Here is a 15,000-nt window from a genome sequence, read left to right as displayed (position 1 = left end):
CACTCCTATCCCTTATGACAAGTTACTTTATAAATGGTGAATGGATAGCAGTGTACTGGGACTAGTGTAGCTGGGACTAGTGTAGCTGGGACATGTTGGCCGGTGTGGGCAAGTTGGGCCTGTTTCCACACTGTATCACTCTGACTCATCCCCTTCTGAAAAGAACATCCTTGAATTCAGAGGCTATGACCTCCAGTCCTGGACTCTACCACTAGTGGAAACATCCTCTCCACATCCATGTATTTCACTATTCTGTAAGTTTCAATAAGGATCCCCCTCATCCTTCTAAACTCCAGCGAGTACAGGCCCAGTGCCGACAAACGCTCATCATAGGTTCACCTACTCTTTCCTGGGGTCAAACCTCCTTGCCCTGATTCAAACTCGGAGATTTACGGTAATGGCCACTCGTCAGTACTCGGGGCTCTCGTGGAGATTTTTCAACATGTTGAAAAATCTTCACGAGTCTTCCCGTGCTTACCTGCCGTTAGCGTTACGAGCCGCTAAGAGACGTCCCCGAGCTCCGACGTACCCGCTACGTTCATTCTCCGTGCTTACCACGAGCTTGATTTTTTTAAAACTCGGGAGAGCTCTTGGAATGAACTCGCACTGTGGGACAGGGCTGTATCTCAGCGGTTCAGGCAGCATCTCTGGACGAAAGGAATAGGTGACGTTTTTCGGGTCGAGACCCTTTTTCAGACTGGGAGTCAGGGGAAAGGGAAACAAGAGATATCGACGGTGATGTAGAGAGAGAGATATAGAACGCATGAATGAAAGATATGTAAAAAAGTAACAGTAATCTGGGAAACGGGCTGTGAGCTAGGTGAAATCATGTTACAGATAATGAGACTCAACAAGATGACTTTGAAGCTGATATAACAACGAGTTGGGGAGGGACGGAGAGAGGGGGGGGGTGCAAGGGTTACTTGAAGTTAGGGAAATCAATACAATGAAGTATACAAAGATATAATTTGTTCATGAGAACATTTAATCAAGAGAACAGTCTGACTGGTCGGAGAGTTGTCTACCCTGATCAAGAAGGCTCATCAGCGTCTCTTCTTCCTGAGGAGGCTGAAGAAGGTCCATCTGTCTCCTCAGATCCTGGTGAACTTCTACCGCTGCACCATCGAGAGCATCCTTACCAACTGCATCACAGTATGGTATGGCAACTGCTCTGTCTCCGACCGGAAGGCATTGCAGAGGGTGGTGAAAATTGCCCAACGCATCACCGGTTCCTCGCTCCCCTCCATTGAGTCTGTCCAAAGCAAGCGCTGTCTGCGGAGGGCGCTCAGCATCGCCAAGGACTGCTCTCACCCCAACCATGGACTGTTTACCCTCCTACCATCCGGGAGGCGCTACAGGTCTCTCCATTGCCGAACCAGCAGGTCCAGGAACAGCTTCTTCTCTGCGGCTGTCACTCTACTAAACAACGTACCTCGGTGACTGCCAATCACCCCCCCCCCCGGACACTTATTATTATTTATTCAAATCGTTTGCTATGTCGCTCTTCCAGGGAGATGCTAAATGCATTTCGTTGTCTCTGTACTGTACACTGACAATGACAATTAAAATTGAATCTGAATCTGAATCTGAGAACAGGGATGGAGAGAGAGAGGGAATGCAGGGTTACTTGTAGTGGAATCAATATTCATCCCACTGGGTTGTAAGCTGCCCAGTGAAACATGAGATGCTGTTCCTCCTACACAATAAATAGACCACCTCTGTTGGCCTTTATCTGCTTATTTATGTGTATATTGAACTGAACTGTTCTGTATTTATGTTTACAATGCTCTGTTGTGCTGCAGCAAGCAAGAATTTCATTGTCCTATCTGGGACAATAAACTCTCTTGACTTGACTTGGCATGTTGGCCTTTATAACAAGAGGAACCGAGTATAGGAGCAAAGAGGTCCTTCTGCGGTTGTACAGAGCCCTAGCGAGACCACACCTGGAGTATTGTGTGCAGTTCTGGTCCCTAATTTGAGGTAGGCCATTCTTGCTATTGAGGGAGCAAGGTTAATTCCCGGGATGGCGGGATTGTCATATGCTGAGAGAATGGAGCAGCTGGGCTTGTACACGCTGGAGTTTAGAAGGATGAGAGTCCGTAGGAATCCATGGACATATCGTAGCGGCTCGTTATGAAAGCCGTACGTACTCGGGGCATCAGCTAAGTCGGGACGTTTTTACAGCATGTTGAAAAATGGCCCGGAGTAAATAAAATTGCCACGAGTACCTACGGCTGTTGTAACGAGCCACAACGATATATCCACGAACTCCTACGGATCCGTTACGAACATTCTGCAAGTTTGAAAACTCGGGAGAATTTGTGAATAACTCGGGAAAGTGGGACAAGCCCTTAACTCAGCGGGTCTGGCAGCATCTCTGGAGAAAAGGAATAGGTGACGTTTCAGGTCTGCCCATTGCACCTACCTGAACTAGGCCCTGGGCCTTCGTGCTTTGATGATTCAAGTGCAGGCAGTCCCAGGCGATGTTTAATTTAGCTTTTATTGTTATGTGTACCGAAGTACATAAGATCATAAGTGATAGGAGCAGAATTAGACCATTCGGCCCATCAAGTCTACTCAGCCATTCAATCACGGCTGATCTATCTCTCCCTCCTAACCCCCTTCTCCTGCCTTCTCCCCATAACCTCTGACACCTGTACCAATCAAGAATCTATCTCTGCCTTAAAAATATCCATTGACTTGGCCTCCACAGCCTTCTGCGGCAAAGAATTCCATAGATTCACCACCCTCTGACTAAAGAAATTCCTCCTCATCTCCTTCCTAAAAGAAAGTCCTTTAATTCTGAGGGTAAAACCTCTAGTCTTAATGCCCCTGTCCCACTTAGGAAACCTGAACGGAAACCTCTGGAGACTTTGCGCCCCACCCAAGGTTTCCGTGCGGTTCCCGGAGGTTGCCAGAGGTTGCAGGTAGTGGAAGCAGGTAGGGAGACTGACAAAAACCTCCGGGAACCGCACGGAAACCTTGGGTGGGGCGCAAAGTCTCCAGAGGTTTCCGTTCAGGTTTCCTAAGTGGGAAACAGGGGCATTAGACTCTCCCACTATTGAAAACATCCTCTCTATCCAAGCCTTCCACTGTTCTGTATGTTTCAATGAGGTCCCCCCTCATTCTTCTAAACTCCAGCGAGTACAGGCCCAGTGCCGTCAAACCTGAGTACAGTGAAAAGCTTTTTGTTTGTGTGATATCTGGTCAAAGAAAAAGCTATACATGATTACAATGAAGCCTCCCACAGATAAAGGATATGATTTTCATTCTTCAGAACTGCCCAGAAACAGATTTCTCTGAGTCAGATGCAGCAGTTTCTATAGTAACCCACCTCCTATCACTCTAGATAGACACAAAATGCTGGAGTAACTCAGCTTGACGGACAGCATCTCTGGATGGAAGGAATAGGTGACGTTTCGGGTCAAGGCCCTTCTTCAGACTGAATGAACCGTTGTGGGTTTGTTAGTAAATTGGCTCTGTAAGATTCCCCTCATGTATAGGGAGTGGATGGGAAAGTGGAATAACATGGAACTGATGTGAATGGGCGATCGATGGTTGTTGTGGAATTGGTAGCCTGTTTCCTTGCTGTATCTCTATGTCCTTCTACACACGTTTGCTAGCATGCTTTCATTTAATTGATTAATTACACTAACACCATCTGTAAGTAATTTAAGAAAATTGTGTCCCGTCATTCAGGAATATCATTAAACATTTTGCTATTCTCAATACTACGTTGAGAAAAATTTAAGAAATTGGAGAATTTGCTTGTATTTCCTTAAGTCGGGTCATTTGTAACCCAGGGATGCCCTGTGTACCTGTCTAACGTAGTGATAATATCTGCCTCCATCACCTCTTCAGGTAACACATTCCACATTTCTTCTACCCTCTGTATGATCTCATTATTGCTCGGAGTAGGATTAGGCCATTCGGCCCATCAAGTCCACTCCGCTATTGAACCATGGTTGATCTTATGAGACCGATAGATTCTTGATTAGTACGGGTTGTTGGGGTTTATGGTACATGGATAATATAGAGGGATATGGGCCAAATGTGGGCAGGTGGGACTTGCGTAGATTGGGCATCTTGGTCAGCATGGGCAAGATAGGCCGAAGGGCCTGTTGTCATATTGTCTATGACTCCAATGACGCTGATAGAACCATAGAAACATAGAAAATAGGTGCAAGAGTAGAGGCCATTCGGCCCTTCGAGCCTGCACCGCCATTCAATGTGATCATGGCTGATCATCCAACTCAGTATCCCATACCTGCCTTCTCTCCATTCCCCCTGATCCCTTCAGCCACAAGGGCCACATCTAACTCCCTCTTAAATATAGCCAATGAACTGGCCTCAACTACCTTCTGTGGCAGAGAATTCCACAGATTCACCACCCTCTGTGACAAAAATGTTTTCCTCATCTCGGTCCTAAAAGATTTCCCCCTTATCCTTAAACTGTGACCCCTTGTTCTGGACTTCCCCAACATCGGGAACAATCTTCCTGCATCTAGCCTGTCCAACCCCTGAAGAATTTTGTAAGTTTCTATAAGATCCCCCCTCAATCTTCTAAATTCTAGCGAGTACAAGCCGAGTCTATCCAGTCTTTCTTCATATGAAAGTCCTGACATCCCAGGAATCAGTCTGGTGAACCTTCTCTGTACTCCCTCTATGGCAAAAATGTATTTTCTCAGATTAGGAGACCAAAACTGTACGCAATACTCCAGGTGTGGTCTCACCAAGACCCTGTACAACTGCAGTAGAACCTCCCTGCTCCTATACTCAAATCCTTTTGCTATGAATGCTAACATACCATTCCCCTTCTTCATTGATGCACTGAGCTGGCATGAACTCAGCAGGATGAATCGGGTCTGAAGAAGGATCTCAGCCTAAAACGTCACCCATCCCTTCTCTCCAGAGATGCTGCCTGTCCCGCTGAGTTACTCCAGCATTTTGTATCTATCTTCGGGATGAATGGGGTCTCCTTTGTTGCAATTCAACACCAGAAAGGTACAAACATACAGAAGCTTAGGACAGAGGAATGCACGGTGGCACAGTGGTAGAGTTGCTGCCTCCCATCGCCAGAGACCCGGGTTCGATCCCGACTACGGGTGCTGTCTGCATGGAGTTTGTACGCTCTCCCCGTGACCTGCGTGGGTTTTCTCCGAGATCTTCGGTTTCCTCCCACACTCCAAAGACGTACAGGTTTGTAGGCTAACTGGCTTTGGTGTAATTGTAAAAATTGTCCCCAGTGTGTGTAGGGTAGTGTTAGTGTGCGGGGATCGCTGGTCGGCGCGGACCCGGTGGGCCGAAGGGCCTGTTTCCGCGTTGTATCTCCAAACTAAACTAGACTAGAATGCTGAGGAGTGTTTTAATATCCTATCGAGTGAGGGATATTCTGCCTGTGACAAGATGAACTAAAATCCGGTTGTTGATAAACTGTAGTTGGGGAACGCCAATGAGAATTCTGCTGCTTTGGTTGCAGTGGTTACCATAGTAACCCACTGGATGATTCAGGGAAATGTCATGATGTACCAAATGATTATTAAAGCCAGCTTTACTTCTCCCCCCCTTCTCCCCCCTCCCTCCTTCCCCCGTAAAACAATATTGAGTTTATACATTTTCCTCCCACCACCACCATCAAACCCGGATTGGAATTTGGATAAAATCATTCAGGGATGTTTTTTTTTTTAGTTTTAGAGATACAGCATGGAAACAGGCCCTTCAGCCCACTGAGTCCACACCGACCAGCGCATTGACACTTCCCGACACACTCTAGGGACAATTTATACTTATACCAAGCCAATTAATCAACGATCATTGGGCTGTGGATGGAAACTGGAGCACCCGGGGAAAACCCACGCAGTCACGGGGAGAACGTGCAAACTCCGTAATGACAGCACCCGTAGTTGGGGTCGAACCCGGGCCTCCACTGCAGTATTATGTTATCCCACCATTGCACCCACTTCCTAGTTACTAGGGGCAATTTACAGAGGCCAATTAACGCACAAACCCTTCGGCCCACCAAGGCCGCACCGACTAGCGATCCCCGCACATTAACACTGCCCTACACACACTAGGGATAATTTACACATATACCAAAGCCAATTAACCTACAAATCTGTATGCCGCTGGAGTGTGGGAGGAAACTGAAGATCTCTGAGAAAACCCACGCAGATCACGGGGAGAGAACGTACAAACTCCGTACAGACAGCAGCGTAGTCGGGATCGAACCGGGATCTCTGGTGCTGCAAGCTCTGTAAGGCAACGATTCTACCGCTGCACCTCCGTGCCGCACAAGCCTGTTCTTGGCATTCACACTCGCACTCATTTGATTTTCTAAACAGGTTTGATGTGGGTGGCTGGGTGTGGAAATGATTGAAATCAAGTAATCGGCAACTGTTAATATGTTTGAAGGGAATAGGGATTATTGTGTACATTCCGTGCCTAATCCTGTGTCAATTATTTACTCCAGACCAATGTTATTCCCCCATTGAAAACAAGTTTGCGTTCAAGATCCAACTGTGGCATCCATGGTACTTTGATTCTCGGCGATCCCACTGCGGTGACTGCTGTTTAGGGATGCATTTGTTGAAACTGCCCTCAGTGGAGCTTACTGAGTACCCACTCCGCATTCCCACGCTGTCAATAAGGCAAATCTGCTTGCGTCTTGAAATTCTCCGAGCAATGCCACAGGGTATCTGTCACAATAGTCAATAGTCAGATTTATTGGTCACATACGCAATGAAGTGCAGTGAAATGAATTTGCCAGCAGCGGTACAATCAAAAAGAACGCACGATACACAATAAAAATTTTAACACAAAACGTTTAACACGTTCATCGTTGTGGTGGAAGGCACAAAGTACAGTCAGTCCTTTTCCATTTTTACCCGTGGTCAGGACCTCCGCAGTCACCAGCCAGATGTGCCGAATCGGCGCTTCCCTATCGCGGCTTGCAGATCACATAGGCCTGCGGTCAATAGACAATAGGTGCAGGAGTAGGCCATTCGACCATTCGAGCCAGCGCCGCCATTCAATGTGATCATGGCTGATCATCCCCAATCAGTACCCCTTATTTCCCCGGTTGGAGCTCTTCTCCAGGGATCTCACTCCGGAGGGTAAGTAAGTAAGTCAGTCCCCGCCATGCCCGCGGCTAATACACTTATACCAAGCCAGGAGCAGGTCCACGACTACTTGCCACATCCCGTCTCGGAACATCACCCATCCATGTTCTCCAGAGATGTAGGAACAAAGAACTGCAGATGCTGGTTCATACACAAAAGGACATCTTCACAGGTTGAGAGGGAAGTCGGGACTAGTGTAAATGGGACGTTGGCCGGAGTGGGCAAGTCTGGCCTGTCTCCATGCTCTAAGACTCTATGACTCTAAATAAACCCATTATGTGCTATTAGTAACTCAGATGCAGGTCAGGCAGCATCTTTTGGACAATGTGGATCGTGTGGGACGTTTCAGCTCAGTCTGGCCTTCTCCAGCTCTAAGACTGCCTGACTCTACAACCCGTTGAGTTACGCCAGGCAGCACTTTGGACAATGTTTTTGACGTTGTAAACCAGCACCTGTAGTTCTGCCTGACCCGTTGAGTTCCGAGTTGACTTTTTTTTGTATTCAGCAACTGTAAACCTAGGTTTAGCTCTGAACTGTGTTTAACTCTGAGTGTCCTTGTGTCTCTACTGTGGTTCATTTCATAGCACCTCACACCAAGAGTAGCAATGTTCTACCTCAACTCCAAAGACTTGAGGCGTTGTTGACACTTCAATACCTCTTCATTTGTTTCAATGATTTGAGCGTGTGACCCTTCCTCAGCCCTCCTGCTGTCTCCTCCCATCCCCCAGCCTCCTCCTCCTTTTTCCTTTCTTCTCCCCCCCCCCCAGGAAACTCAGCGGGTGCAGCAGCATCTATGGAGCGAAGGAAATAGGCAACGTTTCGGGACGAAACCCAAAGGAAATAGGCAACGTTTCGGGTCGAAACCCAAAGGGTTTCGGGACGAAACGTTGCCTATTTCCTTCGCTCCATAGATGCTGCTGCACCCGCTGAGTTTCTCCAGCTTTTTTGTCTACCTACAATTATTACTTACTCCGTTTCCTTAACATGGCACCACCAACATTCATTGTCCATCCCAAATTGACCCAGAACTCTCCCCTGTACCTCGAGACAACCTTGGTTCAAGCCACTTGGTTAACAGATAAAAATATAAGGATCTCAGATTTTAAATGAATCAGGAGGCTAGCATAACTAATCACTCGCAGTAACGAATTTCAAAGCTCTGCTGCCCTTAATTTCCTAACTTTTAGTTTAGTTGGGAGATATAGCACGGAAACAGGCCCTTCGGCCCACCGAGTCCGCACCGACCAGCGATCCCCGCACACTAACAGTGTCCCGTACACACAAGTTAAGAGAGTTTATTACCATGTGTCCCAGATAGGACAATGTAATTCTTGCTTGCTGCAGCACAACAGAATATAGTAAGCATGAATACAGAACAGATCAGTGTGTCTATATAGCATAGACCATATATATACACATATAAATAAACAGATAAAGTGTAATGGGCTGTTATAGTTCTGAGTTTGTTTGATGGTGAATTTAATAGCCTGATGGCTGTGGGGAAGTAGCTATTCCTGAACCTGGATGTACTAGATTTCAGGCTCCTGTACCTTCTACCTGACGGCAGCGGAGAGATGAGTGTGTGGCCAGGATGGTGTGTGGGTCCTTGATGATGCTGCCAGCCTTTTTGAGGCAGCGACTGCGATAGATCCCCTCGATGGTGGGGAGGTCAGAGTCGATGATGGACTGGGCAGTGGTCACAACCTTTTCCGTGGGGACAATTTACACTTAGACCGAGCCAATGAACCCACAAACCTGCACGCCTTTGGAGTGTGGGAGGAAACCGAAGATCGCGGGGAAAACCAACGTGGAGAACGTGCAAACTCCGTACAGGCAGCACCCGTGGCTGGGATCGAACCTGGCTCTGTAAGGCAGCATCTCTACCGCAGTGTCATTATGCCACCCCCAATTTCGATGTTATATGTGCAAGATATTCATCTTTATCTGTGCCTTGTGGACAACTGATTATTTTACATGCTGTAAAGTCTTCTCTTTGACTGGATAGCAGGCAAACCAAATGCTTTTGACTGTGGCCCAGTATGCTCAACAATAATAATAATAAAGGAACTAATCATTTGTTCATTTGCCATCGACTGTCTGCTTGGGAATGATTTCCTTGGCATTTTTAGGTTTGCAACCTGAAAATAGATCGCTGGGCAGTGTTGCTTTAAGGATGCTGACAGGGCTGCCTTCCTGAATTGTAAATGGAAAGCAAACACCACCTCACCGTGTGCCGACTGTGGAGGCTGTGCAGAGTTGCTGCAGATGCCGTCTCTCTTCACGACAGCCTTTCCCTTTGTTCCCCCTGCCTCAGGACCCGTTGAACAGGGAGCTGGAATCCTTCAGCCCGAGCTGGCCGGGGCGCGGTGGGAAAGAGCTGAGGTCTCGGTCAGTCAGCCCAACACGGGAGGGGAGCCTGCGATGTCTCGACAGCACACGGAGGTTGTATTATTCTCCATTTGACACCAGCAGGTAAGACAGTGGAGTTGGTGCTGTAACAAACCTAAGCATCATTTTAAATTCTGGCTTTAACTCATCCCTTCCCTTTACCGATTATTTTTTTTTTTCCCTTTGTTCCAACCGTTACATAAGACTGGTACTTGGCCAGGCAGGTATTTGGGATGTGAATTGGCCAGTAGCCTTTTTTCGCTGTGTGGTAGTCAGTAGGACACGAACAACAACAACATGAGCAGGATGGCACACAATCCAAATCACACACCATTTTGAGGGGATTTAGCACAGTCCTGGGTCATCTTTAGAATCATATACAGCACAGATATAGTCCCTTCGGCCCGACTTGCCCATGCTAACCAAAGATGCCCCATCTAAGCTAATCCCACCTGCCCATATCTCTCTAAACCTTCCCTATCCAAGCACCCACCCAAATATCTTGTAAATGGTACAATCGCAACGTTTAAGAAATATTTCGACAGGTGCATGGATAGGACAGGTTTAGAGGGATATGGGCCAAATACAGGCCAGTGGAACTGGTGTAGATGGGGCATGTTGGTCGGTGTAGGCAAGTTGGCCAAAGGGCCTATTTCTACACAGTATGACTAAATGTTATAGTAACTGCCTATGGGACTATTTTTGTGCTGTACAGCTCTAAAGATACCTCCAGACAGTGCTACATCCCCTTAAAATGGTGTTAGAGGTGTGCACCTATTCCTTCTCCCCAAAGATGTTGCCTGGCCCATTGAATTATTTCAGATTTTTATGTCCATGGCAAAAACATGCAGCATCTCTGGATGGAAGAATTGGGTGATGTTTCGGGTTTAGACCCTTCTTCATTCTGAAGAAGGGTCTCGACCCGAAACGTCACCCATTCTGAGTTACTCCAGCTTTTTGTGTCTATCTTCGGTGTAAACCAGCATCTGCAGTTCTTCCCTTCCTATGGCAAGGAGTTGTTGGCTTGTGGCCAGCTTATGTCAGTGAATGATAAAGCAACAGTCTGTAAAATCATTACGTCTGTGAATAACCATGACACATCTGCAGAGCAAGCTTGCAGAATGACGCTCTGAAGGCCTCTTTAAAATGTCTGTATTGTACAAGCCTTTCTTGGGCATAAGTGGGAACAAAATTATGCATTGATTATTTTTCCGCCAGTTTGTTTCACAAAGTCCCTGTCTATTTCATTCCCAAAATCTCCCTGGCTAACCATCCTGTTTCCTACGGAAATCCTTGGGGCAGGTCATCGAATAACCTGGCTGCTGAAGTACCTCCACCCACTTCCGCAGATACACACAGAAAGCTGGAAGAACCCAGCGGGTCAGGCGGCATCTTTGGAGAAAAGGAAGGGTCGAGACCCTTCTTCAGGCACCATCCACTTCTGATTGGAGATGGAAGCCATCTCAGGAGGCATTGCTAACCTTTGCAATGAACTCCAAGTCACTGGCTTGGACTGTTTGCATGCCATAAAAGTTAAAGTCATAGGAGTTGAATTAGGCCATTCAGCCCATCAAACCTACTCCACCATTCAAACAAGTTCTTCCAATTGTGGCTCACTCCAATGTATTCACTCCGACCTTTGTGGCCTGACCAATGAATTTCATTGTCCTATCTGGGACACATGACAATAAACTCTCTTCTTGACTTGACTTGACCGGGATCAAAGCTTTAAGGGCCTGTCCCACTTGCGGGTCATTTGCGTGTCATTTACGCACGTGATGCGCCCGGCGCGTGGTGACGTAAGCAATGTCGCGCGCGGCGCCCAGGATTTTGGGATGTACAAAATCTTCCCTCGCCCTCTGCGTGACGTGCAAACTGACGCCCAAGTGGGACAAGCCCTTTAGAGTTCCCTCTCCATCTCTCTACCTCTCTCTGCTTTAAGCCACCGCTTAAGGCCTACCCTCGTTAACCAAATGTTTACTCATCTGACTACGTCTTTGGTTGCCCGACATCTAGTTTATAATGGATAACTATCCTGTGCAAGTCTTTGGGAAAATGGTTGCTTTGCTTACAAAAAGCATCATTTTTAGTGGCCCACCTTGTATTTTCTAGCAATCCGAACTCAGACTCAGAATTAATTACCTATTCAAGATCCAGCTTCCTCCTGGCTCTGAATTGATTTAGTTACTCGAGTTTAATATCATCAGTTGCAACAGTGGGCTTTGAACTTGTATCCCTGGATCATTAGTCCACACTCTCACCGTTCATTTAACCAAGATGCTGCCATATCATTCTAGCCATGGTATATCCGGGCGTGTTTCGAAAACCTGCGCGCGGACCAACTGGCTAGAGTTTTCACGGACATTTTCAATCTTCCACATCTGAGGTCTGAGGTTCTATTGTAACTGCATGGTAACTCATTTCACTGTACCTTAATTGATGCATGTGACAAATAAATGTGTGTGTATATATATATGGTCTATGGTATATGGACACACTGATCTGTTCTGTATTTATGCCTACTGTATTCTGTTGTGCTGCAGCAAGCAAGAATGTCATCATCCTATCTGGAACACATCTCCTCTCTGTCTCTTGCACTGCCTGATACTTTTTAATCAACAGACACAATCAGGTGCTTTGATTTCCAGATCCACCTTTGCATAGTTAGATTCATAATACAATATAATACGGTTTATTTGTCACATTGCACATAAGTGCAAGAGAAATGAATATGTCAGCAGCGATACAATGATAAAGAACACACACAAAAACACAATAAAAATTTAACATAAACATCCACCACAGCAGTCTTCACTGTGGTGGAAGGCACACAATTTGGCCAGTCCTCCTCCATTTTCCCCCGTGGTCGGGACCTCAACCCTCCGCAGCCGTTGCTGCGGGTTGTCCAGATGGTAAAAGGACAAGGTACAAGTCCAGAGTCGGCTCTTCCCCACCGGAGACCGTGGATTTAAGTTGGTGCAGGCCGGCGGTCGAAGATTTAAAGTTTAAAGTTCCCGCCGTGCCGTAGCCAGAAGCACCGCAGACCGCAGGGCCGGCGGTCGAAGCTCCCCTCCAGGGGTGATGGTATGTCGCCACCGCGCCTGCGGTAGAAGTTGGCCGCGGGCCGGCAGTGATGGCTTCTTCTTCCCCCGGGTCCCCCACGAGGGATCCCGGGCTGTAGACGCCACGCCAGCTGGAGCTTAAGGCTGCCGGCTGCTGCGGGCCAGCGAAACGGAGCGCTCCCCTCCAGCGAGCCCCAGCGAGGGTTCGCCCGCTCCACGCCGTGAGTCCACGCTGCGCCCACCACTGAAGCCCCAGGCGCGTCTCCGGGAAAGGCCGCGCCGATCCTTGCTGTTAGGCCACGGGGAGGCGACCTGGAAAAAGTCGCCTCTCCATGGAGGACACGGCCAAAACGGTTTCCCCTTCACCCCCCCACACACAAAACACACAAAGAAACATTAAAACCATACTTTAAAACATACTAAAAAAATTAATAAAAGTTGAAGAAACTAACGCGCTGCTGACAGGGCTGCTGCCATTGCAGCGCCCCCAAGTAGCCCTTGCTACTTAGATTTAGATCTTAGGGTTAAAGGACTCTATGGAAGGTAGACAAAAGTGCTGGAGAAACTCAGCGGGTGCAGCAGCATCTATGGAGCGAAGGAAATAGGCAACGTTTCGGGACGAAACCAAAAGGAAATAGGCAACGTTTCGGGTCGAAACCCAAAGGGTTTCGACCCGAAACGTTGCCTATTTCCTTCGCTCCATAGATGCTGCTGCACCCGCTGAGTTTCTCCAGCATTTATGTGTACCTTCGATTTTCCAGCATCTGCAGTTCCTTCTTAATAAACTCACTTGACTTGACTTGAGCTCCCAATCAGCAGATATCGTTTCTGTCCGTTTCCCTAGATGTTTTGAAAATCTCAGTTGTTGCCCTTTCTCTTCGATGCCCTGGAGCATCGCAGCGGGTGAGGCAGCATCTCTAGAGAGAAGGAATGGGCCACGTTTCAGTGGGAGACCCTTCTTCAGACTCGGAATTAAGGGACGGTCTTCTCGGAAGGAGATGGATGAGAAGGAATTTCTTTAGTCAGAGGGTGGTGAATCTGTGGAATTCTTTGCCACAAAAGGCTGTTTGAGGCCAAGTCAATGGATATATTTAAGGCAGATAGATTCTTGATTAGTACGGGTGTCAGAGGTTATGGGGAGAAGGCAGGAGAATGGGGTTAAGGGGGAGAGATAGATCAGCCATGATTGCATGGCAGAGAAGAGCTAAAATAAAAAAATTCCTCCAGTTTGATGACCTGGAAAAGATCATCCACACATTCATCTCCTCCCGCCTAGATTACTGCAACTCCCTCTACACTGGCATCAGCCAATCTTCCCTGTCCCGCCTGCAACTGGTCCAAAACGCCGCAGCGAGACTCCTGACGGGCACCCGAAAAAGGGACCACATCACCCCGATCCTGGCCTCTCTCCACTGGCTCCCTGTGCGGTTCCGTATACACTTCAAGACCCTCCTCTATGTCTACAAAGCCCTCAATGGGCTTGCCCCCTCCTACATTAAAAGTCTTCTCACCCACCACTCCACCTCCAGGCCCCTCAGATCGTCCGACTTGGGGCTGCTGAATATCCCGCGGTCTAGGCATAAGCTCAGGGGCGACCGTGCCTTTGAGGTTACAGCCCCTAGACTGTGGAACAGCAGCATCCCCCTTACCATCAGAACGAACAACCCCCTCCATCGACTCCTTTAAGTCGAGACTAAAGACTTATCTATACTCCCAAGCCTTTCCTGACGTCCACTGAGCGAGGGCTACATGTATGTAGTCTGTTTTGTTGTGCTATTCTTATAACTAATGTAAAGCACTTTGGCCAACGAGAGTTGTTTTTTAAATGTGCTTTATAAATAAATGTGACCTGACTTGACTTGACTAATGGGCTGAATGGCCTCATTCTGCTGCTATCACTTATTGCCTTATGATCTGTTCCCTTTCCCCACCAGCGCAACTTTCCCGGATGGAGCTGTGGACATTGGGCCCTTTGACCATATGATGATCAGACGGCCGTTCTCTTCCTGCCACTTTTCGGACACCTGCCTGGTGGAGGATCCACTCCGCTCTCTCTCTGAGGGTCTGGGGAGCTTCGACGTGGACCTCAAGGTCTCCCTGCTGGACAGCGGGCGGAAGAGGGCCCAACTGCTGAGCCGCCTCAAAGAGACACACCGCCTGCTGGAGGAGCAGTCCGCACAGCTGCGCAAACGCGAGGGTCAGCTGTCGGACAGCAAGACCCAGATCGAGATGCTCTCCCTCAAGCAGAAAGTAAGTGGCTTGCCTTCTGCTCTTTTGTGGCCCGATATATTGCTCAGATAGGTAGTCGGAGGATGGTGATCTGTGGAATTCATTGCCACAGGCAGCTGTGGAGGCCAAGTCAATGAATATTTTTAAGGCAGAGATGGATAGATTCTTGATTTGTGCGGGTGGTAGGGGTTATGCGGGGAATG

At 47.9% G+C, this 15,000-nt stretch overlaps 1 protein-coding gene across 3 annotated transcripts in view; it reads left to right on the top strand.

Annotated features, from left to right (window-relative positions):
* Positions 1 to 15,000, top strand: part of LOC129713686 (myosin-13-like) — a 68,637-nt gene that overhangs the window by 884 nt on the left and 52,753 nt on the right. For all 3 annotated transcript variants that reach the window (XM_055662946.1, XM_055662947.1, XM_055662945.1), the window contains exons 2-3: positions 9,433 to 9,590; positions 14,503 to 14,818. In XM_055662946.1, the coding sequence (XP_055518921.1) occupies positions 9,433 to 9,590; positions 14,503 to 14,818 (474 nt within the window). The remainder of the gene's footprint in view (positions 1 to 9,432; positions 9,591 to 14,502; positions 14,819 to 15,000) is intronic.

The sequence above is a fragment of the Leucoraja erinacea genome, chromosome 36 (genome assembly GCF_028641065.1).
Source record: "Leucoraja erinacea ecotype New England chromosome 36, Leri_hhj_1, whole genome shotgun sequence".
Lineage (NCBI taxonomy): Eukaryota > Metazoa > Chordata > Chondrichthyes > Rajiformes > Rajidae > Leucoraja > Leucoraja erinaceus.
Note: the sequence above shows the minus strand (reverse complement) of the source record. Positions and strands in the feature narration are given on the sequence as shown.